The sequence below is a fragment of the Festucalex cinctus genome, chromosome 19 (assembly GCF_051991245.1).
Source record: "Festucalex cinctus isolate MCC-2025b chromosome 19, RoL_Fcin_1.0, whole genome shotgun sequence".
NCBI classification, from domain to species: domain Eukaryota; kingdom Metazoa; phylum Chordata; class Actinopteri; order Syngnathiformes; family Syngnathidae; genus Festucalex; species Festucalex cinctus.
This window is the reverse complement of record NC_135429.1, coordinates 12,497,469-12,523,996: the sequence shown is the minus strand read 5'-3', so window position 1 is coordinate 12,523,996 and position 26,528 is coordinate 12,497,469. Positions and strand designations below refer to the sequence as shown.

The 26,528-nt window shown below is 42.2% G+C and overlaps 1 protein-coding gene across 4 annotated transcripts in view; it reads right to left on the bottom strand.

Moving 5' to 3' along the window:
- The window catches only part of trps1 (trichorhinophalangeal syndrome I), an 84,919-nt gene that overhangs the window by 20,610 nt on the left and 37,781 nt on the right, over window positions 1-26,528 (bottom strand). For all 4 annotated transcript variants that reach the window (XM_077507147.1, XM_077507150.1, XM_077507149.1 and 1 more), the window contains exons 4-9: window positions 25,641-25,756; window positions 23,284-23,794; window positions 22,883-23,097; window positions 21,878-22,052; window positions 21,206-21,440; window positions 20,125-20,818 (exon numbers count right to left, since the gene is read on the bottom strand). In XM_077507147.1, coding sequence (XP_077363273.1) covers window positions 20,125-20,818; window positions 21,206-21,440; window positions 21,878-22,052; window positions 22,883-23,097; window positions 23,284-23,794; window positions 25,641-25,756 — 1,946 coding nt within the window. The remainder of the gene's footprint in view (window positions 1-20,124; window positions 20,819-21,205; window positions 21,441-21,877; window positions 22,053-22,882; window positions 23,098-23,283; window positions 23,795-25,640; window positions 25,757-26,528) is intronic.

The following is a 26,528-nucleotide window of genomic DNA, read 5'->3' as shown; positions in this document are numbered from 1 at the left end:
AAACCCCTGCCTGAAATTTCAATTAAAACTACTCAGATGTTAAAGTCGACCCGTGTTTATCTACTCTATATTTTCTGTTATTGTGTTACTTCCCTTCCCCTTGACGAGCCGGGCGTAACACCGTGGCCGAGTACAGTACGCGCACATAGCATATCTTGCAACTGTGGTCTTTTTATCGACAACGTGAACGTTGTCGACATAACTCACCGGGAACGCAAAATGTTTCCAAACTGGTGACGAGAGAAGCGGGAGCGGCTTGAAGCACCATTGCTGTGTCTGTCCGCGCTTGCCATCATGACTGCAGGAGAAGTCAGCTAACAAGTGCCGTTAGCTAGTAGCTGAATGGCTGCGTCTCATTTGCTTTCCTGGGAGGTGGCGGTGGCGGCGGTGGCGGCGGGCGCGGGGGGGGGCATCGAATCGTGTGTCCTCTCTTCTATTTCGATGCTCGAAATCGTGACGTAATTTCGATCGATTTCGATAAAAAATCGAAATCGTGACACCCTTAATATATATATATATATATATATATATATATATATATATTGTTGCTCGCAGTTAGCTTATTAAACCAATTTAACAACAATCATCTCAATTCTACAGTGTTGCAAATGGAAAACTTGGAAGAATGCCTATGAAAAAAAGCACAATACATGGATTTAGCTGAGCCCTTCGGCACTGTGACGTCATTATCAGTCGACTGCAAGTGGCAAAATGGCGGTCGCCTGTGATGGATAAAAACAGGTGGACTCTAATACATATCCCGCAAATGCAATATTAACCAAAATACCATGTTTAGACTAGTAGGAGCGCACTGATCATATCATTGGAAAGAACATTTTTGACTTGACTTTCCCTTTAGAGTTAAATGTTCACTATCCAAGATGATTAACACTTGCTGAATCAAAACAAAAAGTCATACTTCTTCAGCAGTCTTTTCTTTGCACGATAAATAATATATAAGAAGTTATTGCAAACTGTCAAGATTCAGTGATTATACAACATCCAGCAATTTAATACCACATATAAAATTATCTATTTTGACAGCTCTACTTGGTTTAAAACAAAATGTCCATCCATGACAACAGCACAAACGAACAATGGATTTAATACTCAAAAACAAAATCTGCGCCTTCATTAACATAAGTGTTTTTTTCTGCTTGAAAAGAACAAAATTGTTGTATTAAAACAAGTAACAACAATTGTCTCTATTTCACTTGCTTGAAAGTACATTATCAAATTCAAACGGTTAGGATTTAGCGGCTATGCAACAATGTGACTTTAAAATAGATTAGCGCCTGGAATCGCATAATCTCCGCTGACATCCCCCTCAGTGATATAGACCGCCTGAAATTAATGGAAGATGCCGACCTCTGACCGTCATTACTGTGGAAGCGACAGCTCGCTATGGTTTTTAACGCCAGCCGCAATACAAGTGCATCGTGAAATCATCTGAATATTGACAAAGTCTGTTGGGCTATGAGCTTGCAATGTCCCTGGGCTGTGTCGGTCAGGTTGCGAAGCCGCTGCTCTGTATTATCAACCAGGTATTCATGTTGCATGTGTGTGAAGGCTCATAGCGAGGTGGTGATGTGTGCAGGCCTGTCAGTGTGAGGTTGTATTATTATTTATGGCGAGGGAGGTGGAAGGCGTGTGGACTTGTTGCCGCGAGAAAATTCACGCTGCACGCGGGCGGCCGCTCGCTCGCTCGGAATGCATGTGAGCTGTTTATAAGGGTCCCGCGTGATAAGATGACCGCTTCAAATTGCTTCTTTTGACTTTCAATTTTAATGAAATCAGCCTCGGGCAAGGAAGATGCGGGTTGGTAGTCGAAGAGTCAAAGTATTGGCAAAACATGGGCCCTAATTTTAGAAAGACAGTGAAGTAGAGTTGGTCATCAAAACAGTTCAAATAATATATTTTGATGGCTTTACAAAACTAAACAGAAACTTTGCCTTTTTTGTTTTGAAATAGACATTTTGGGCAAATGTCAACGTTCATGCTTTTGTTGTCTTTTATTTAACTCATCCTGAGTGTGTAGCGCAAGTACAAAATAGAAAAAAAAAATACAAAAACACAGTCTATAACCTTGCACTGTAGCGTGGAGAGCATATGGAACAATACTAGGTTTGTCCCTGCCCTACTTCAATCAGGTCTAATTATTACCCAACTTAAATTCAGTGTGGTTTCACGCTCACTGAAGTCGTCAAGCAAAAGTCCAATTTGAATCTATTGTGCTCTTGCCAAATGGATTAGAACACCTGAATGAGAAAAGTGTCCGAGTTCTTTTAAGCAGACTTTCAATTTGAGGGAGGCCTTGATGTTTATCCATTATGAACAGGAATAATGACTCAATTCACCTTTTTAGACCCAAATTTGAGCTCCCTAGGCTTTTTTGAGAAGTCTGAAATTAATCAAGCATAACATTAAATGACTAAATCTTAATCTTTAATATTTTTGAGGTATATTTCTGAGACATACTTGAATGCCATTCCTAAGAGGCTCTAAAATGTTTCGCCGTCCCCGTGCTGTAATGCATGTGTAGTCTTTTGCATATTTAACGCATAAATGAGTGCAGCTTGTCGTCGATGTCAGCACTGAGGCACCACTAATACTAAATGGGAGACTCACCTGGGGCTTATCTGACATTTTCCACTTATAAAGAACCTCAGGTTGGAGATGGAGCCACACACGTCAATATCGGAATTACTCGCCCCCCCTCCAATGCACACACATTGAGGCTGTTGACGGTCATGCTCTGGCTGTCGCAACAAACCAAACAGATCAGCTAGCCTTGGAAGAGCGCATATACGTGTCTGGTGGGCGTAATCGACATGTCATCTTTGTGCCATTCGCTCCAGACAGCCACCTATGATAACCCGATATGTTACCCAGACGACGCTACGGGAGCGTTGACAGATAGTCACGCTGCACTTCACATCGACTCAAATGGGCGTCCAAATCTGGCACCGAGAAAGAGCCGTCTTTTTTTTCTTTTTTCTTTTGCGTCTGAGGCCTTAATTGGACTTGAACGAGGCGCGGAGCCAAACATATCCAACCATCAAACCTGGCCTCGCATCAAGCGGGGCCCCGCCACCTCCAAAGACGTCGCGTCGAACGCGTCAATCAAAGACAAAAACTGGCAGGACGGAACTGTGCTACTTTTAGACAGCTTCTGTAATGTCCCTTCATCTCAGCAATCTGCTAACTCGCTCTGTCACTGACCTCCTCTGTCTGGCGCTTTAAAAAATAAATAAATCAACAGATATTTACAGAATGTCTTCTCATGGGCTTTGATCATCCCGTTGTGTCGTGGTGGCAGTTTACTTGTACAACAACTGAACACTGAGCTAAAGATGGTTGCTTGGAATGGAACATTCAATGTTGTTAAAATGAGTCAAGTATTTAAAATCAAGAAAGCATCAAAGTATTATCCAGAATAGTCTTGAGATACAAGGTTACATCGGGAACACATATATTTGATTTAAAAAATTTACCGTGAGAAAGACACATCTAAGGTTTTTAACTTTTTGTCAAGGCATTGAGGAATCAAAAACAGCAGTTAGGACGCTGTACACAAACCTAAGTTGTAATAAAAAAATTTGCTGCCAATATTGGCACCCTGGACTGGTGACTGGGCTAAAAACAAGACAGTGAAATAATCAATTGCATTGAGTCACTCAAGGTCAGGAAATCTCCGTTTATTACTTCCCCTGTGTCTCTTTTTTACACCGCAGAACAAACAATCGACAAAAAGGATTTGAGATGTGTTGAGAACGCTGAGCAAACTTGATGGAGAGAGAAAGAGAGCAAAACAGGAGAACAGCAAATGATTGCTGGTAGGTACAATTTTGCTCTCAGAGCCTGATATCATGCGACAAAGAGTGTATTGGTAGGAATCCGAGACGAGAGTGAGCTCATTTCCATCCGTTGGAAACTCTTGTAATAAAGAAATGCCAGCACACGCATGCGAGGACCAAGACTCTTCAAAAAGATTGTTTGCAGTCGAGTTGTTGCCAGGACATAGAATAGAAGCTATGGTGCTCGGTGTCACTAAATGATGGTCAGCAGCAAACTATTGTGACTCAGCTATGTTCAAAAGAAAATTACTGTTGATAACTCTATTTTGGTACCTTAGAATTTTTTAACAACTAGTCTAACTGTAGGTCACTTTCACTATGACAAGCTCAGACGTATGCATTTGAATGTGTAAAGAAGAAGTTCAGAACGTCAGGTTCCTTTTCGAGATTTATGCAGGGGGTCCCTGGTTTATCACGGAATTCCGGTGGCGGCGAAACCTGAATTTCTCCTTCAGTCAGAACACACCACATTTGATCATGAATCTATGAAAAATCCTTTGAGGCAACTGAGTGGTATTGGAACATCTGAGTCTGGCCTGTCTGAGACCGAGACAAGAGCGTGGAAAAATGCTGTCGATGCTGAAATGAGACCGAGTCCGATCTCCAGAACTACAACACTATCTTAACACATGAACAGAAAGGAAATAAAATGGCAGCTGAGATGGCAAGTGTCAAAGACGCTCCAGACAGATGACTATGAATCCAAAGTATGCCCTTGGCTGGATACATCACATAAATCACCAAAACTAATTACTAAATATTGAGTGGTTATTTTCCAGATGATTGATAACGGAAAAGAATGCCAATTTCCTAAAAGAGCCTGGCTGCACCTGGAGAGGGTCAAAAAGCTGTGATTCACCCCTTATTTCTCATGCTTTACTTTCATTATTTTATCCTCCTGAGGTATCATTTCTCTCATCTCTACCACACAGAGGAAACAAACACAAACAATGGGGGCCACTGCAGGTTGGAGAGGAGCAAACAGAACAGATACTGATCACTTCCAACACAAGCTGACCCACAGAAATGCAACAGAGGGCAGACGGGATGATATTAAAAGTAGCCGCACGGAGCTGCAAATGCAAAGAGCACACGTTCAATTTCCTCCGTTATTCTTGAAATGTGGTGTAGCCTCTTCACACAATCCTGCAAAATTGTTATACTCCAGCTCTAACACAATACCAGGCATCTATCCGTCAAGTCTGATACATACTCTAAAGGTAGAAACTTCACAGCTTGCAGTGTAAAAGTGGCTAATTCTTTCTCAACAAACATGTGCCCTCTAGTGGCTGAAGTCAAAGCTAGACTTCACCGTTCATGTTTCTGCTTGACTCCTGTGAAATAGCAACTCCGACTTGGGGGAGAGAGAAAAAAAAAAAAAAAAAAAAAAAAAAAAAGGATTGATGGTTATTTCAAATGTGCTGTCACAATTACAAATGCATTCATATAAAAATGAGGCGCTCGCCATTCTGGACGCAGACAGACAAGTGGCTTAGCGTTAGCTTGTTGGCTCAAGCAACTCGGCAGTAAAGTGCTGGACTAGACACACACGTATGCGTGCACGCGTGCGCACGCACACACGCTCGTACAGACTTGCAGACCAAGTGTAGCTCACTGCACATCTGGACGACATCCGGACACACAAGAACAGATAACACACACACAAAATGGAGGCAGGAGTATGATTTCGGGGAATTGCGTTTTTGTCTCTTTCTCCTCTTAAGTTTCCTTCCCTCCCTCATTCTTTCCTTCTGTTCTCTTTGTCTTTTCGCTAATCCTGTACGACAGAGACAGAGCACAAATCTCCCTGTTGGCAGTGAAAACGACAAAAAAAAAAAAAAAAAGTGCGAGAGAGAAAGCGATTGACTGTTGAACACCAGTTGAAGTGATTTATGAGGCTGGAATTGTGCTGGAACATATGTAGACACTCCTTGTCTTTTTTTTTTTTTTTTGTATAACACACATGCACGGATACTCTTCGTATAAAAAAAACAAAAAGAACCACCTCTGATGATCTAATGAGTGAAAATGACACAAACATAACTTATTTAAAAGAAAATTAGGATTTTTTTTTCACATTTTCAAAGTTTTCTGTTCAGTATAAACAGCACAAGACATGGAACGTGGAGGACTAAGTGCGGCAAAAATCCAATTTCAAGGATAGTAATAGACAGCAAGAACTTGTCCATGCCAAAAGACTTTTGGTCATTTATTAAATGGGCCAAAATACCAAACAAACGCAAAACGAGAACACTCGTAACGAGCCTGGACGTGGCACTTCTACAGTATGTATATCTGCGTTATGGTCGTCAATTTTGCTTCACAATTTCAGCTCTGAGTCTCTTGGCATTCCCGCACAATTTCAAAGTGAATCGCAATTGCTACTACTAATGAAACCACTTTCCACTATAATAAACTACAAAATAACATCCCGTCAAACCTAAAACCAAAAAAAAAAAAAATGCTTCCAGTTACAGTAAGTGACGAAGAAGGGCCATAAAAGCGTTGACAACATAAAGGATGCACTAAATAACGATGACGTTTTTGCTGGCTGCAACTCTAAAGTCTCTCCTCTCTTCCGAACCACAAAACAGAGAGTTTATACGGCCGAGCGGGGGCGAACGTTGCCAAGGCTGTATCGCAAACAAAGGCTGTAATTATTGGCACTGATGCGGCCGCCCTGACAAGATGGAAAGGCAGCAAATGATGGAGCGAGAGGGGACGGAATGAAATGAGGCGCTGCAGTTCAAGAATGATAAATAAAAGATCTGATAGACAACTGATGCAATACTCTTGTTATTGTATCGCCGCGTTAGAATTAGCCAAGTCCAAAGTCTCTCTCTCGCTCGCTCCCTCGCTCCCATAGTAATCATTCAAACCTGATTGCTCTGATCCCTTCATTCTATTTGTCATTATACCAAACACAGACACACGCACACACGCATATACAAAAGACAGATACAAATGCCTTTTAATCATATGGTATCAATAAATAAAATGCTTTCATTTCCCAAAATCCATCTGATAGCCCGCACACACTATCAATAACTCACAGCACGCACGCACACTTTTCACGATCCAACTATACGGATGACCACACACACACTGGCCGGAGAATCTAAATGGAGATGAGTTCCGTGTGTGTAAGATGAAGCCTTAATCAAACCATGTGTTCGTTCAATTCAAGTGTTCCACAATTGTACGCTATCAAAATGTAATCTTTTGTTTAGGGCACAATTTCCATTAAAATTGGATGATAGGCTTCTCATTCATTTGCAAACAAAAATGCACAATGAAGTTTTGCAAATATTCTTTTGTGATTTTTTTGGGGGGGATTGAACATTTTGGAGGTACAGAGGCAAGCATATATTATTTTCTAATGCATTGTTCCTTTACTGTGCCGAATATGAAATACAACAGCAACATTACAAACAAGGTGGAACTGAACTACTATTTTTGTGAATATGAGTCGGCATAAAAAAAAAAAAAAGAAAAAAAAAAAAGCTTGGTGCTAACACAACATCTGGCAGCGTTTAAATAGCCTCTTACAGGCTCTTCAGATGAAGTCAAAGCGCAATACAAAATGCCACTGGTGCTACTTTTGTTACGTGTCTGGATTGTTTATTTCCGAAATAAGAAGAAATTCTACTGATGTTGCATTTTCTAACAAAGAAAATGTTCAACCTGCCATATTGAATGGGCCATTGAAGAGAGTTTAAGAAACAATAACGGTAGACTGGAAGTTACAGCTTACTTGCGCTGTTCCCCATTACCGCCTTTATAAAATACAATAAAAGCCAGGGAAAAGTATATTTAGAATGATAATAAACCAAAAGAAATGTTTAATCCCAATAAATTCTGCATTTGTTGGAGTTGAATCCTTAGAAACAATAAACAGGTTGTAGTTGCTATGGTGCCCAAACCATAAGAAACTCATTTTGCTATAAAAGAAGTTGGGATCAAGGGTGAAAATCCCCTTGTAATGTTTGGGGTTTTGTATGAATGCCCGTCAGGCAGATACTTTTGTTTTCATCTGCTAGGGGCATTTACTGTATTTACGCAACAGCAGATGAAAGGAGGCATTTATTAAGTGAGGGAGGAAGTCCTTTATTTGGAATTATATTAAACAATGCAACCGGTCCATTACAATTACTTTAAGTAAAAGTGGAGTTTAACGCAAAATGGAGGAAGACGAAAGTTTCCTAGCTGCCAAGAACATGCACATGGATGGGCACAAGACTGCACATGTAGATTTTATGACAAGGTAAAGTTATGTAACACTTCAATTTACTTGAGAAACTGTAGGAATTGCTGTTTTGGTTAGCAATGCTGTTTACGTGAGCTCAGTTGTTTATGTTGGTGAACAACAATTGCATCTATGAAGTGAGATGAATACAGGTGGGGACAGAAAAACCTCCGGTAGCAATTTTGCAACGCTGCTCCAATGTCAAAAGAAATTATGTGATTTGAACAATTGCAAAGCCAAAGCGGTCAAGCTTGATGGCTTCACGTAATCCCAATTGATAGCTGAAATGAAATAGAAAAAAAGTGAGTCTTGAGTGACATTTTAGACACATTGTATGTTATTTTACTGAGCCACTCATGAAAACTAGTTGCTGAACCCGTCTTAACTTAATGCCACTACTGGAGGAAATATGGCCATTCTTTTAAACGGAATACAGTTCCATTAATGAAATCAATGCAGACCTTTTGAATCACTTTCATCCGATGTCCGACATTCCAGAGGTTTTATTAACACACACCCACACACGCGTAGGAGACCACCCCCCTTCTCCCGCCGACTGAATGAATCGCTCCTTGTCTGCAAGCTGATGGAGCGATAAAGTTGGTTTAAACAGCCGCGGACACGCTGACGAGGCCAGAACATATGTCTTACATCAGGAGAGACTCATGTTAGCGTCGGCGAACGAAAAAAACAAAAGACCTGGAAAAACAAAAAAGGCACGAGTGCAACATGTCTCTGCCATTCTACAATCAGCTTTTCATCTATCGTCTTTACCGGAGAGAAAGCTAGCAGTGGCACTCAGGGAAAAGTTATCCTCCATCTCCCATTATTCATTCGGTTTTCCACAAGGCTACCTGTCAAGGGACAGCACACTATTTGTGTGATTTCATTTTACTGTCTGGATACTGCGGGAAGATGATGAGTTTCATTTTTGGCTTCTCCGGTTACTTAGCAGGCAGGATTGTCCACTTTCATTCCTCACTAAGCCTTGCAAACAGATAAAAAGCCATTATGTCACTGCGACTTTCTTTGGACCATCTTGCATAAAAAAAGCATTTTAGAAGACATCCCTTTGGGTAAAAGCTAAAAATTGATGGCCTCTGTAAACTCCCTCTATGGGGACACACACAGATACTTTAACACACTAGCAGATGGACCCATACTGACACACACAAACAGACTAACATTTTAACACACATTTATAAAAAAAAAAAAAAAAAAAAAAAAACACCCACGGCCACACACGGACAGAGAGGCATTAACGTGACAAAACGTGATTATAAACGGAGAAATAAATGAACTCTTATACTGCGGATGCCAAAACGAGATCAGGACTTATTGGTTCAGCCAGTTCAATGAGATTTGTACCTTATTACGAGGCCTAACAGGTACAAGATATAAAGCTTAATAACATTTGAACAGATTGGAGGACGTAAAGGAAAACCACGCCTCACCTCAAACATTTCACTGGATTAAACTGTTTATAAATTATAGCTCTGCACAAATGACGCTGAATGACCGTGACGTTAAAAAAAACAAAAAACAAAACAAAAACAAAAAAATTCGCAATGATTTATTCTTCAAGATAAACAACACTCGAGAGCCCGTCATGCAATTGTAGAAAGTTTGACAGTTGGATTTCTGTTTTGCTACTTTTTACCCCATGCTACAATGATGTTCACATTTGCTCAAACCAGGTAACAAGTTTGACAAGCAGATCACTACACTGAGCTGACATCTATCTGTCTTTTTAACAATCACACCATAAGATTGAAAAGTCAAGGAAAACTTGTGGCAAGCTTTTCACGGGCCTTGAGCCCGTGATTAAAAGTCTTGCATAATTTAACATATGGTTTTGGAATGCGGGAGGAAGTCAGTTTTTTTTTTAAAGCAAAATTACTCAATCAGAATTAATGGCAAAAAAAGTACTTTTTACCTTATTCAAGCATTGTATGTGCAGCATGTTTGAACATTTGTGAGCAACATTATTTGCTGTGCATCTCTGTGGATTTTCGCTTTGCTTTTGTTAGTACATCCTGTCCTTCTTTTGAACACTTTTGTATGCACACAAAGAACACTCGTGTGGAAATTTCACATTTTTTGTGCCAATCCGTCAAGTGTGTGCGTTTGCGTCTGCTCTGTGCATCCCAGCTGGAAGCGCACCAGGTGATGCTGCCACACATCTGGAGCGTCTTAGCGCCGAGCCTGGGCGATGATTGATTTTGGGTTTGGGGGTGGGGGAGGGTGTCTTGTGTTGCAAATGCTGGCCGTCAAAGGCCAAACAACAGGGAAGAACTCCTCCCCTGGATATCACAGCAAGGCGTCACGTCGGCTTGCAGGGGGCAGAAGCGAGTTTCTAAGTGAACACTTGCCAACTCGGTGTGTTTCAGACCTTATTAGGTTGTTCTTGTGGTGATGCTTAACCCCACTCAAAACTTGGCAGCTGCTGCCAACTCATTCTCTCTCCCTGTACCCCCCCACCCCACCCCCACACACACACATCATCCTTCTGTCTTTATTGTCTTCCCCCATCGCTCTTTGATTACCGTCTCACTGGCGGTGGTCTCGAGGTAATAGAACACTGGCATCCTGGCGGTGGGGCTTTGCATAACGATGATCCTCCACATGTGCTTTGCATGGCATGCTCATGAGCCTCAAAGATCTCACTGCGAATCAAAACACGCAAGTTTCCGACGCTCAGTTGCATTTTCTTGATGTGTGTGTGTTTGCAAAAGTTTCGATGTGCTCAAAGCATGTGGGATGGGCAACACAACACGAATAAAATATAGGACCCTCGATGTAACGGATTTGCAACTTTCAGTTGCCTCAGTTTATACTGTGAAACTTTCTTTACCTCCATAACTTTTGGGCATTCACAGCAGTCTTATTTTACCCTGTGCAATCTTTGGTGGAGTTAATCGTATTACGGTCCACAACAGTCCTTCAGTCAGACTTGTACCAGGATAAAAATGTTTTGTTTCAAAAGCAATGTTGAATAGAATATAGCACAATAATGCTGCCCAGTGGAGTTGTGCCACAGTGTCCTTGAACCCCTTGAAAGATACAATATACATAACTCTAATTATTACGACGTCTACATGGATGTAGCTCGAATTCCTCAGGCTGTCGTTCTTCAAGGGTGGTCAGAGACCAGTCACGGTATGTATTCTTTCACATTAATGCAACAAAGACTTAAGGCAGAGTGAGCTGTTCTTGATCAGTGAGCCATGTAGATTAAAGGAATAATGCAGCTCTACTGGGGTGGTGGTGATCGTGTCTTTTTAAAACGGTTTTATCTCGACGTGTAGTGGAAGAAAGACAAAGCACCTCGAATAGAATAATGAAAGCATAGCATTGCTATGGATTCCACTAATGGGGAACATAAAGACTTTAAAAGGTGCAGCCAAACTGTGTGAGTCAAGATGTCTGGGCGGGCAGGCGGGCGGCAATGATCCTAAAGAGAAATTGAAAGAAATGTTCAAGGGCATGCAAACACAGTAGTTTAGAATAACACACACACACACGCAATCACACACGCAGTAAAGGGCACATAACCATTGTTCAACAGCACCTGGACCATTTAGGAACAGGATAGATGGATCACCGGGACCTGACCGCATGAACGTGTCAATCAACTTTGATTTGCGTGCATCTGTAGCTGCGCAGTCTCTGACGCCAAACATCTGCAGCAAGCTTTGAGAAACGACGTAAAAATGGGTGCAAACTATGGCGTGACTGAGGTACGCTAACACCTAAGTACGCCATTATTCACACCATAATCACGCACAGCCCGCAGATGGCAGAGCTTTACATACACTAATATGTTTTCATCAAAAACAACAACGAAAATATGAATGATCATCGTCCAAATGAGCCGGAAAATACATGTTCCATTCAACCAGGCCTGGAAAGCCATCACTCACATTTGAAAGCAAAAAAAAAAAAAAAAAAAAAAAAAAAGGACATTTGCGACTGATCAGAAAATGGAGGCAAGCATATTTATCTTTTGCGGCTGATGCTATGAAGCACTCATATTACACAGCTTCGGCAAAAAGTTGCATTGGCGCATTTACATCTTTGGTTAAAAGTGCACAACTATGGGGAGATTTACAGTAGTATCATTTTAACTTGCACAACTTTTGGGTGCTTTATGGTAGTCTTATTTCAATGTGTTTAATTTTTAGAAGAATTAAGGTAGTCTTATTTTAACTTGTGCAACTTCTGTGAGAGGAACGGTAATCTTGTTTCAAACCGCACAACTTTAACAGGATTTATGCCAGCCTTGTTAAAAAGTGTGAAAATTTTGCGGGAGTTATGGTAATCTCACTTTAAAGCTACTGAATGCAGAAAATTAAATTACAAATGGCTACTGCCAAAAGGACGGTGGGCGGGAAACTTGAACCCGAATCCAGTCTGAAATCTTGGCCGGAGGCTTGCAGGAATAGCCATGATGAAAAACTAATGTGTTAATCTACTAATAAGCTGTTTCAGTCATAAATAGTCAAATAAAAATGCGAATGTAAAGATATTTTTAGCCAAATTTTTACAGGAAGCAGCTTTAGAGGAACACATTTGTGATTACAACGAAAATTTTACATCTAGCATTCGACTAAGTAGTTTGGATTAAGAAAAAAAAATAAAAAATTGGCATCTGATGACCTGAAAGAAATTTGAAGTCAATTAAGTGTTAAAATAATGGCAACACCGCTTTGACAAGTCATGTGATCACTATGACATGCAGTAGCTCCAGCTTCAACATGGCAGCTGTTGTTTTTGGATTTGTTTCATGCTCTAATTTGCTATGAAAACGCCGTATGGCATCACCAAATATTGCCACAATTCAAATAAGGACACTCTAAACCATGTCAGATTTTATGTTCTTCCTTCTGGAAAGAAGAAAAATAAAAACTTGTACAACGGCAGTGGCTGACGAATGCAGCCGACTTGAGCCTCCAAAACAGACAGCCTAAAACCATGTAAAAAAATTAAATAAATAAAAAATACAAAATGTAAAATATTAAGTGTAGCGTCGCTTTATGTTATTCGTCATATATCATTCAAGTAGTTTCCTCTTCATATGCGCTCATAGAGTAAACATTTTTTTTTTTTATGCCCTTGTGCAACCAACTTTGACAATCATCAATTTCCAATGTCAGCAAACAGCTCAGCTTTTCGTACACCTGGAATAACTTAAGCATCTCAGCTACTTTCATCAATTGTTTCAAGGCGAGAAGAATCCATCCTTCATATATTCCCTCCGTACATACCACAGAAGTGCAATACAATATATTTTATTTTAAAAAGAATGTGTGATCCTGTTGCGCCGAAGAGAATCGAAAGGGGGAGAAGAAAAAAGCGAAGTGGTCTTTGGGGGGAATCAGGGTATACAAGCTGCATCGCGCCCGTGGAGCAGAATTCATAAACACACTTCGCGCACAGGCAAGAATTCCTAATGAGTGAAGACCTCACAGGGGATGCAGAAGAGGAGGGGGGAGGTGGGAGAGTAGTAGTTGGGGAAGATGCCGAGAGGAGAAAACGCTTTCACATCGTATCAAGCATGTGCGCCTCTTAGCGTGCGTTAGAGTGAAAATCTGCCGTCCACACATTTAACGCAGAGTGCGGAGGCACGTGTGTGTGTGACCAGGGCAGTGCTGCAACCTTGCCAAGAGGGCCTTGGACGGCCAGGGTTGCCATGGTATCACTCGCTCACAAACACACACATGGCTCTTGAGGGGGAGCAGGGTGTGTCTGAAGAGAAGTGGATTAGCGTGTCACGATGATGGCTTGAGTCTGCACAATATGGAAGAAAAGCAGAAGATTGTGCAGCGCAAAAGTCCTTCCTCTCTCATAAGAATTTATCCATACGACTGACAAACCAATTCAGGCTGCAAGAAGGCAGATGAGTGATAATTTGTTGCTGATGCAGCTTTTTGTGTGTGTGCGCACCAGAGTCAATTTCCGGCTTATGTGTTGTGAACTTGTGACAGTCAATGAAAATGCAGAAACTGGAGATATTTCTTGCACAATATGTCTTGTTGATTATACTTTTTGATAAACAATTCACATAGAAACTGGCGTACAGTCTAATATGGGTGGGGTGGGGGTGGCAGGGGTATTGGGAGCAGGCCAGCCCAAAAAGAGCGAAAATATGTGTATAATTGATGTATTGGGAATCTCCATTTAAGTGTAATGTTGTCAGACGAGTTGACATGCTTTGTCAAACACTAAGAATCAAAATTACAGCATACCTAACTCTTGTCTTGAGGAAGTGTTCTTACCTCTTGAAAATGATTTGTTTCAAGCGACGAGCTAGGGATACTTTGTACAGACAAAAATGTGAAATGTAAATTTGTGAATAGTGAACCGCTGTATGGGGCTGAATACAGAAAACCGCCACTTACTCATGCTACAAAAATCAATTGTCAGACACCGTTAACTGTCAGTAGATTCTGCAAAAGGACGTCATGTCAGTAGAAAAGATGGTGGAAAGGCAGGAGGGGGTTTCTCAAATTAACTATTGGTCAGGGGTCAGGTGGACATTTAATCTAACCAATCAGCTTCCTAATTACACAAGTGCTGCCAGGATGCTATGTACTGCCTGTGCATGTGTGTGTGGACCTGGCTAATATTGCGTGTAGAGGTCTTGTTGTAGCAAAATGAACATCTGGCCTCAATATTGGTTCCATGTGTGAACACGCACGCACACACACAAGCAAGCACGCACAGCCTGTGAAGCGCTCCTGCCTTACACACAAAGAAAGAGAGCGAGGGCCGAACAACGCGGCGGCTAAAAGCCGGACTAAGAGAACACGTGCACTGTAGCTGATTGTAACAGTAATTGATGTAAACGCCTAAATTACAGCAAGGAGCTAAAGTGACCGCTGTGTTTGAGCGTTGCCGTGGCGACCCAATGAAAAACACCTGGCCGGCGCTCTGGCGGCCCGGGCGGAACATCTGTGTCATGGCGCCCGGCCCGAGAGCCACGACGGAGGCCCAGGCCGGCCGCCAGCAGCGATGTGACATGGGTGTTAGGCGCACGTCAAACTCATTCTACTGCACGACCGATATTGTGAGAGGCGAACCGCCACGTGGTAATTAGATGCCGGTTCAGAAAAAGTTTGGCTCCCGACAACTGCGGTCTCTCCCTCGTAAATAGGACGAGTCAAAAGAGATGCTAAGTTTAATCTGTTTCCCGAAAGGAGGTATTCCCAGCAGGGCTGCAGCAAGCAAGGGAGTAACTCAAGCACAACTGAGAAATCTTTTGAAGGCTAATATGTAGCCACCTAGCATGGTGACAAACACAATTTCCAAGCAGCCCTGCAGCATACAGGGGGCTTGTTCAAGGACTCCCCTGAAAAATGGACAAAACCTTCACGCTGGACCTCATCTGATTGCATCACTATAGCAACCTCTTAGAAGAAGCAAGGCAAACAGGAGGGGGAATAAAAAGAGCCAAGACCCAAGTCCCGAGAGTTTTAAAGCCAATTTACATTGTACTTCTCTATGCTGATAAAATAAAATGGATGGGTGGCGTTTGTTTGAAACTTATTACAGAGCGCTGATTCAATGGTGAAGTTAATAACTGTGTCACTAAAGGACGAGCCAAGGTTGTGACAAATTTGCCTTTAAAGGTCCTCAACCTTCAAATATATCTGTTAAAATATCAATAATAACTTTTTCTGGCATAGCATGCAAACCAACCAGGAAATCTCTCAAAGGCTAACGTATAGCCACCTAGCATGGTGACTAAAGGGCAAATCTACCAACTGGTAAAGCTTTCAAAGGCTAACATATCGTCACCTAGCATGGTCACGTACGTGCAAAGACACTATCTGGTAACTCCTTTAACGGTTAACATGTAGCCAGGGGCAGCCAACATGATAAGGGCTAAGAAGATGAAAACACCTAGAATGTTAACAAGGGTCCATAAACATGGTGTAGCCATCCAACATTTTTCTAACTACGTCGCAGGTATCCACCATTACGCCTTACAAAACCGTGGTAGCCTTTGAAATTGACACAAGTTTACATCTGTACCCTTGGGTCACCAATGTGCTTATGCGACTTATATCTTCGTCTAAAACAGATTTCCTCGCCCTGCTGTTTTATTTGCTTTTTATGCCCAAGCGATGAGTGTCTTAATCAGGGAATTTTTCGAAGGCTAACAAACAGCCAGCTAGCCGCCGCACGCAGACAAGACGCACACTTTTCTTCCCCTTCCGAGCGCGGCCATGTTTATTTGAGCGTGTGTCCTGGGAAATGTGGCCATGCTGCACAAACAAACGCAACAGTTTGGCAAACGTGCACGAGTGTGTGTGTGTATGTGTGTCACACGGATTGCCTTTTTGGATGAGAACCAGTCTGAGTTAAAGTTAGCTAACAGATCCCACAACATTTGGGACATTGTAACAATATATGCTACATGTCAAAACCTATTAAGCTTGTTTACTTGGATAAGTAGTACATTTACTTTTTCTCCAGCTTTTATTTTGAAGGCAACACAGAGGGAAACTGTTATCATGACTATAGAACAGGAAATTGAACTTACACTTACTGACGAACGCTTTCTGCAATCCTCTAAGATGCCACAAGATGTCGGCGAAGACATGTGTAATAGGAGAACCGTACATCGGTGCCATCAAAGTTGTTGAACGTAAGGGGAGGAGCTACGTTTAGCCTGGGTTGTGAATGGAATCAGTTACGTGAGTCTTTGCCGCATGTCAATGATGTAACACACTGAACTATTAACATGAGTAATTATAAACACTTTTACGAGGGGATCAGTAACTCACAGATAACCGCAATGCCTTTAAAACACCACTACGTAACAGTACTCCTCTACAACAACGTTCCTATTCGCTTTCTATGAACAGGTGAATATTTTGTTTTTTTACGCAATTATTTCAGTACAGCGAAGTTACATCATTAGGGGCTAAATCACTTCAGTTTCACTGTTAAACACATACACACACACGCACGCACACATACACAGACCGGCATAAGCTCCACAATTTCCTGTCGCGGATGTAACGGGATGTTAAATTATCAGTACGGAAAATAACTTCAATTCAAGCTTTAATTTCCTTGCAAAACACACACGCTCAGATGGAATGCAAATGTGGGGACAACGCACATAATTAAGTACACAAGCAGAGGAGGGCTCAGTCGCACAGATGGATACACACACATGGATTTATGCAAGACAGAGAAGGGGAAATGGAACGCAAAGTAATGAGAACTTTATGTAAAATACAACTGTGTGTGTGTATGTGCTTTTTTTTTTAACATAATTAGCTCCGTCAGGCAGAAATGTAAACGGAAAGAACTTTAATGAAACTTCTCTGTGATATGCCGAAAGCACACACAGCCATTTATCTGACTACACGTCCCGACCCAGTACTTCAGAGCTTATGCTGGATGTTGGTGAAACCCCGAGGGAGGTCCACAGTTTGGGATTCTCGCAGAAATAAACTGTGCTGAACGTGGCAAATCCACTTAATTACTCCTGAATCTTCAAGACAATGGGCTTGTATAATACACCAAAGTCTCCACTTGGCTGCACGCTTCGTCTCCTCTCGAATAAGATCCTCTTCGCAGTTATTTGCTAGCATGTCTAGTCCACATACTCAGAAACAACATACATTGTTTGTTAGCGTGCCTTGTTGTGACTGACGTGTACATCATGTTGTATATTAGTAGAGCCAAGCTGGTACAGCGTCATGGAAGTTTTAATCCAAAGAGCACATGAACAACGCTCGAAAGCTTGTCTCATTAAGTCAGTCAAAGAAGTAGAAAGTCACGGTGGGGATACACAAAGGTTGACAGCGGCGTAATAAATCACCACGCAATAGGAGGCACAATGTTTTAACAATCCAGTGCTGAACTAGCATCCGGCCCTTTAAGAAGAAACCCTTTCTCCTTTGCCGGACTTGTCTAAGCTGATTATTGATTTGGCTCTGTCAGGTGAGTTGTGGAAATGGAAGAAAGCGGCAGGTTGATGCAGTGTCTGGGGAATAAACGCACGAGACGCACACAGGGAGGGGAAAAAATGACCAGCGTCGCATGTTTCGATGAAATATGACTTTTGCTGCTTTTCATCTTGTCATGCATCATTCTCGGCCTCCCTCCTCCGCAGTTTAGCTTGCGCCAAGGCCCCCCTTCCCGCAAAAAAAATAAAAAATAAAAAATCAGCATTTGACAGTAGCACATGATAAATTTCACTAAGTAACAGTTGGCATTAGTTTCTCGGGTGTTGCCATGGTGATTGATATTATTTTTTGGGGAGATTTGAGCAGAGAGAGAGAGAGAGAAAAAAACTCAAATGATGCAATATTCATGCCAGTCGTTTGCCCTGCCTTATGACGATGAGTCAAAATGATGAGTCAACAGCGGCTCTGCATGCATTCATATGTGGCGTAAAGCGTGTGTGTGTGTGTACGCCATGGAAACGCAATATAAATATTGAGTTGAAGATAAACCAATAAAGTGTAATCGCTTACGGCGCGATTGAAGTAATATGGTTGCAGTGTTTGTACTTGCCACTTTCACGCACACACGAATAAATTAGACAATTCTTACCAAAAAAAAATGTGATTGAGTGCGAAGTTGGTTTGGTTTGCAATGTTTAAAAAAAAAAAAAAAAAAAAAGTATGCAGCATACTGAGGGCAGTTTCTAATATTAGATGACCTGATTAAGTTTCAGAAAGTTTGTTTGAATTTAAGAATATAATATTTAAAAATGTGTAAATTTAACACCAAATAGGGCTCCCTAAGTATTTTTAAAATGACTGAAAGTGACTTAATGCATTCTTGGCCACTATAAATCTCTGAATTTGAATCGTGCAAATTGGAATTTGAAGCAATTAGTTCCATTTCCAGTTCTTTGAGTTCCATCAAAAAAAATAAATAAAAATTTAAAAAAAAAATAAAAAATTAAAATTAAAAAAAAAGCTCAGATGATTTCACATGATTGTTTGAACCGTGAATTTGTTGAACGTTGGAGGCACATTTCTCCAGACTGTAGCACTTTGAAGGTTCCACTGTGATAAAGATAGAAAGTTGATGATTCGGAATGGGTTAATTTTTCTCTTAACGACTCGCCTCGTTGCTTCTCATCTAAATGTTCTTCCCTTTCTTTCTGCCCCACCCGAGAAAATGAGTAAACCTCCTTACCGACACACCCTGACTGTCTGCCAAGTGGTTGCCAACACATCATGTGCACGCACACACATACTTCATAATAAGCAAGCCAGTACAGTGTATTCATACAGTGATATATTCTCAGGCACTCCGTGAGCTCCATTCATACACTCACTTTTGCCACGAAGATGGAGACATGTCCATGCAATGACTCTATATCCACCCACACAAAATACATGTGGGCCTATGCTGATTTAATGTGATCATAACCAATCCATTCTATGACCGCAATCTCACTACTGCCAGTCCATGACATCACTTGTGAACTGAGACTCCCCCCTACGGAAAATTGGAACTTTACGGGTCAGTTGCCATGGGAACTGTCAAAGTTTGCCTTCCCTTCATCACTAAGGCGAGAAGGTGGCATATTCCATTTGGTGATTGCAGTGGTCCAAGTATAAGATAATAAAACAGGTGACAGAAGGAAGCAAATGTTATTTGGGTAGGTATTTTTCACCAAAAAAAATGTGATATATTGAAATCATATTAAATAGGCACTATTATTAATGTAATATACAGTGTTTAGGATAATTGAATATATAAAGAGATACACAAAATAAAATTGAATAATTACTTTGATATTTAGTGAGAACAAAAAAATATATATTAATCCTACAACATAAAGCACAACGGGTTAATTGCAGATATGTTGCTATGTAGACAGTGCCACCAAGGTGTGAGCATGCTACAGGTAACTTAAAAGTGTTTAAGTAGAGAAGGGTGGGGAAGAGGAAGAGTGAAATGCGAGTGTGGCATGATTGACAGCAGTATAAAAGGACGAGAAAAGTGTTCGGGAGGTTGTGTACATGTGTTCAACCTTACCCGTAGCAGCGACTGGGACTCCTCTTTAGCAGCTCCTCCTTTCACTTCCTGAACTCCTCCACTCCCTCCTCCCCTTGTGTATTGCTGAGACGGCATCTGGCTCATTTTCTCCCCTCCGCTGGAGGCGGGTCCTGCGCCCGGCCGACCGCCTCCGCCATACAGTTTGGCCTCTCCCAAAAACGACTTGGTATCTCCAAGGTACACCATGCTGGGCGAGGCCACGCCGCCGCCCCGCTTCTGCTGAGAGGCCTCTTGGTTGGCAGCAACGAACGCCACGGACAACGGTGAGGGGAATAGGGAAGGTTCGGGTCCCATGCGCTCCTTGGGCACCCACAGAAGACCGTGGGCCTGCTCGCCGCCTCTCGTCTCCCCGAGGACCCAGCCTTTCTCGCGCTCCCTCTCCTTCTCGTCGCCGCCCTCGCTCTTGACGATCTCCTCGCGGCCCCCCTCGGCCAGGCGTCCCTCGGGCGGCGCCAGCGAGTAGAGCAGCCGAAGATCCCCCTTGCTCTCCTCCTTGATGGCCAAGGTGGAGGGCGCCGAGCAGCCGTTGGCCGACGGCGTCAGGGACGGCGTCAGCGAGGTCGCCGACAGTGACGCGTCGTGACAGTGGGCTGAGTTGAAATGGTCGAGGAGCGCCGATGAATCGGGCGCCGTGAAGTCGCAGCGGCGACAGCGGCAGCACGCGTGGACACGTCTGCGCAGAAGCAATAAATACAATTATATTTCATTATAACACACAATGCAGCACATGCAGTGAACAATTTTTACGGTCAAACTAAACATCAAACAAGGAGAATAACACTGTGTATTTAAAAACAATCAGACAACTTTACCTTCAGAATGATCTGCTAGCTTTTTGCTAACATACAATATAATGCAGAATGCCGTTCATATGCTAACAGTTAGCATTGATAGTGATGGTTTTACGACTGTAGTAATGGTGGATTAAGTTGTGTCAACATAACACTAACATAGATAAAAAATAACTAATATTAAACTCCTACATTAATGCGTGACTCTTTACAAAATGACCACTTCCGTGGAGAAGCCAGACATTCAAAGCACTTTAAACACATCCGACCTGTAGTGTCTGAAGATCTCCTCCTCCACCTCTGTGATGAAGTGACACTTTGAGCACGAGTACTCCCGACTCGCCTCCCTGTCCGGCCCGCTGCCGCCGCCCTCCTGTTCCTCGGCTTTAACGTGCGCCGGGGCCCCCTTCAGGTTGATCAGGCTGTGGCAGCCGTCGTAGTGTTGCAGCAGCACGTCGATGTCGGTGGTGGCGAAGGCGCACTGGTCGCACAGGTGGGTGACGCCTGAGGACGGATAATCACATTCGTTTGGATTCCTACTCCAGTGAATGTTGCCGACTAGTTAAGCAGCTGCTCACATTTACATCTACGTAATGTAGTAGCATATATTGATACATTTATTATTCATCCTGATAGCATTCCTGAAGTAATTTTCAACTTAGATCTAAAAGTATCAATCTAAAAGCATATATGGTATCTAGTTAGTCATGTACACTTTGCCATTTACATCTGCAAACACAGTACAATATATTATTCATATATAGTTACAGACTATGCTCCCATTGCCTGCTCTATCAAGTATATATATTCTGTAGCTAGTTTGGATTATTTCATATTATTCTTGCATGTTGCTACTGTCCACTGGAGAATGCATTCTATATTCTTTATTTTATTTAACTACATTTTACATAAAGTATTCCCTGGTCATCCAAATGAATTACCTTGTGACGCAACAGGGTTTGAGGGATGAACAGTCGAAGCCGACGTCACACTGGGGTCGCTTCTGGGATGAGGAGGCGACGTGGACCCGCCCGTGTCTTGCTGTGTCTTGCACGGGGGGAATTTGCCGCAACATTTTGGACAGGTGGGCTTGCGGCACGCAAACGGGTGGGATACCTATTCAGAGAGGCGGGGGTGGGACGCAAGAATGATGTGATCACCAGGATTTGAAACCCTTGCTCGACAGTACTATGTATTTCATCTTGGCAGGGAAAAATCAAACAACTGCGAGTTCTTTGGGGATATGTGCATCATTAATGATGCTCTTAATGATGCCATCCCCAATGTTGCTGCTTGGACAAAAAGAAAGATGGAGGTGTCTGTTTAACTTCTCACTTTTTTGGTCCAGGCACAATTTTCATTACCGAGGTCCAGCTCAATAATCATAACGGCAATTAAAGATCACAACCAAGTGTACCAAGTTTTTGCTCATTTCAACCTAAATATTAATGACCTGTTAAATAGAAAGGAACTTCACCAAAACCAAATTCATTAAATTCAATATTTACCCACCGTCGCAAGCAGACGTGCACTGCTTCAACTAACAGCATGGCTACGAACAAAGAGGAGCTCATTTACAAACGCACTGTCAGTCTTGCCAACTTAGAGCCTTTTCTAAACCCTCAGACAGCATGAGCAGAATCATTTTCCCCTTATTTGACAAATAAGGAGAAAGCAACCTGGTGGAAGGCAATCACTATGTCATTTGAACTGAACATCAGAACAACAAGAAAAACAGAAGAAAAAAAAACAATTGCAAAAAAGAAATGATTTACATATACATTATTATTCATTAGAATTATTTAATCTTTTTTTTTTTTTTTGGTGTCCCAGTCTCCATACGAAGATATGCACTTTTTTTTTTCCCAATTGTAATTTATTACAAATTATTTTGTAGACCCCTAACATTACGCCTTATTTGAGAACCCCTGAAATCCACAACTCACCTCTCCCAGGTGCTTGTGCGGCTGACAGAGGCCCTGCGGACAGTACATGCAGTGCTGGATGCAGCATCGATGAATGGAGTGGTTGTGCTGGTAATGCAGCAGCAACGGCGCAACCACGATCACGTCGGCGGCGTGCGCCATGGAGTAGCGAAAGTCGCACAGCTGGCAGTTGTAGCTGGTAACCACGGCGTCGGCGTCGCCGCTGTTCGGGTCACCTGCGAACCAGACGGATGTTACATCAAAAAGGTCATCCAGTTGGTAGGATTAGAACATCGGAGATTTTAGTCTGACACCCACAGGACACCAGGACAGCATTTCGCCACTTAGTCGAATATGTAAATATTGCTCCATTCCATTACTTTATTATTTTTATACTGCTCATAAGCTGGGGCCCAAATTACCTTGGTTTGGACCGGATGACAGATCCTTGCGACTTTTGAACATGTGGTCTCTTTCGCCTTCCCTTCTGGAGTCATTCGGGCTTGTCGTGTTTATCCTGTGCCGTTGCTCATAGTGCTCCAAAAGCTTGGCCGAACCTCCCGACCACTCGCAGCTCCAGCTGCAGAACTTGCACCAGTAGTACGCCTGCGTCCCCTCTGTCGGCCAGCCCGACGATTCGGCCCGGATGGGGATGGAATACCCTACCAGGGAGTCATCCTCCGCTCGGACCGCCACTCGCTCCGCCCCGTCCACTATCGGACTCCTCCCTTTGCTCTGGTTGTCATTCAGGAGGGACGTGGCTGGCGGGGTCTTGGCTTTGTTGGGATGCGAGGACAGGAAGTGCTGCTCCAGTTCTACTGAATTGCTGCCCATGTAGGTGAAGTTGCAGAATTTGCAGCGGAAGTACTTTGTGTTGCCCTGGCAATCGGAGGTCTTGCGGCCGATTCCGATAAGCGTGCCACCCACTGTCACCTGTTGAATGTAAACATTAGAAAGTAAGTAGTTCAACTTCTGACTGCCGAGCTTTTGAAAGAAGCATCGAACTACAAAGAAAAATGTCTCTTAGCACTTGAATGCATACTCTCTCTATATGTGCAATTAAATGCTGCTGCAACTTTAACTAACCAAACCCCTAACATATATTCCAGGGCAGGTTTCCATGTTTTCCAGGTTTCCACGGCTGCGAGGCAAGGAAACCTGACGCCCATCTGGTTTTTATTAGGCTGGCCCCGTAGACTGTAGGTGATTATAACGTGCTGCTGCTGGCTGGATCGGGAGCGCAGGGGCTTACAATGACATTACTACCGTACGATGTGGATTTATCTCCGAGCAGATCTGCGGTCTCATGCGGACGCTCGGCGGTCCGGCGGCGGCAGTTTGTCAATGCAAAAGAAAGCCTTTTGGAAAATTCCAGATGTAGTGTTAGAATTTTGAATTTAAAACCAGAAACATGACATCATATGTTCTTGCTTGACCATGACCAGGGGGAATTAGTTTCTTTGATGTTTTTTTTTTTTTTTTTTTTAAACAAACATATTTTCCTTACACAGCAAAACAGAGCAGCATTAGAACTGGAATTGCTATAAACATGAAAATTAATCGTTTAACTATCTATGTTAGAAAACAATTTCCGAATAGGGCTTAATTTTTTTATTTATTTTTTTTTATTTTTTTTTACAGGGGCATGCTACCGAGTGAGATTTGAATGAGCCACTTAAAATACGAGAAGTATTGAAATCAAAGGCCAAAATCAAAAAGCCAAAATAACAGACTTCCCTTGATTCTTTTCATTCATGGGGTTCAATATTGCTTGTGTTCTGTGGGGGACCCATAAAAAAAATATATAAATTTTCACCAGGGTTGCAAAAACTGGTGCGTTTTCACACATGCTAGGGCCTCCCCCAGAAGACGATTTGTTCATCAAAAACATGGATGAAGCTCAATTTTCTATATGTAGACCTGTTTTGGATTTCTTTCGACAGCAAACAACTTGAACAATCAATGCTCCCCAACTGGAAATCTTGGTCAAGAGGGAAAACATTAAAAGTCAGAGGGCAGGACAATGGTGGGGGGAAAAAGCAGTAAGACAGACGAAACGTAAATTGAAAAATTTGGCAGTCGGTAAACAAAAGTAAAAGCCGAGTTAAACTTGTCTGACAGCTGCTTCATTACATCGACCAGTGTTTTGAAGCCTCCTTAAGTAACCCTTCATCTTGACATTTTTTCCCCCTATCGCTATCATTTTCTTCCACCCCCCCTCCCGCGAAAATCTCACTGGCTCACCGGGAATCCCGTCTTAGCAAATGACAGCATGGAACTTTCCAAACACGTGCAGGAGAGAAAGTGAAAAAGCAAGAACGAGGGAATAAGAGAATAGAGACTCCTTTGATTCTTTTTTTTTTTTTTTTTTAAATAGTACATTTTCTTCAAAAACAGACCTGGGTTTTCTATTTGTGAGTCTGTGAGTGTGCATTTGTGAAACGCAAGAAATACTGCAGGGAGTTTGTGCATGTAGCGTATGCGCGCTGATTGAAAGTGTGGCTTAACGTTTAAAATAAATGACCAGTTACCTCAGTGCAATACTTAATACTACTTGCAAACTAACATGACTGAACACAACTGATGAGGTACATGTATAAGTAAAGGAGTTCCCTATCTATGACATGCTAGCTCCAGTGTAAGATGGCTCTGACCCTCAGACTTTGTATCGCACCAAATCCATAATCAAGTGAGTAAAACAATATAAGTATTATTCCAACAAAGAGCCTGCGAATAAATTAAAGTAGCCCTAAGAGCCACCTGAAATGTGGATGCCCACCTGGATGTCATAAGTGCCGTTCATCATCACTGTCCTGTGTTGCTGATGGTGGAGCTCTGGCCTGCTCACGCCAGACTCTTTGGTTTGATTCCTGTTCCCTTCTACTGCCTGCATGACTGTGAGAACAAACACAAGGATGGACGGACAAGTCAGAACTGCAAAAGCTGTGGGACTCGGACCACCAAAAGCAAAAATGCAAACTTGAGGAGAATGCCATGCAATGGTTAAATTAATGTTGATTAAAGTTAAACGTCATACCTTCAAATACCATACATTAATATTTTTTACAACCAGACATTGAATTGCAACAGTTTTAAAACCCTCAAAATACATCAAAGTTGCAGATTAAAACTAAACACAAAATAGAACAGAAAATAAATGTGAATATAACAATATGCAGTATAACTTGTACAATTAAAAGGAAAGTATTTGTGCAGTGCATTTGACACCCGAGAGTCACTTCTTGCCCATGACATTTTGGGCTGCATGGGCTATTGTATCCTAATAAATTGTGGTGGGTAGAAATTTGTGTTGGGTGAGCTGTAATTTCCCACTAACTTATAATAAGATCATAAGACAATCTTCTCAAAAAAATATTTGAAAGTTGGAGTGAATGCGTTCAATCTCGATGAAATGCACCAATTTAATAGCATTTTGTACAACTCAAAATATACTCATGAACAAACATTTGGTGTAGCGGTGATAATCCCCCCCCACCCAAAAAAAAAAAAAAAAAAAAGATCAATGAATGTGTGAGGGATGGAGGACGGACAGGTGTGTGAACAGGCAGGCATGGTGAAATGCCCTACAAGCCAATAAATGAAGGCTCTACTGTGATGACTGTGATGTGGCAGAAAGTCTGTTCACAGAACTTGTTTGCATTTCCAA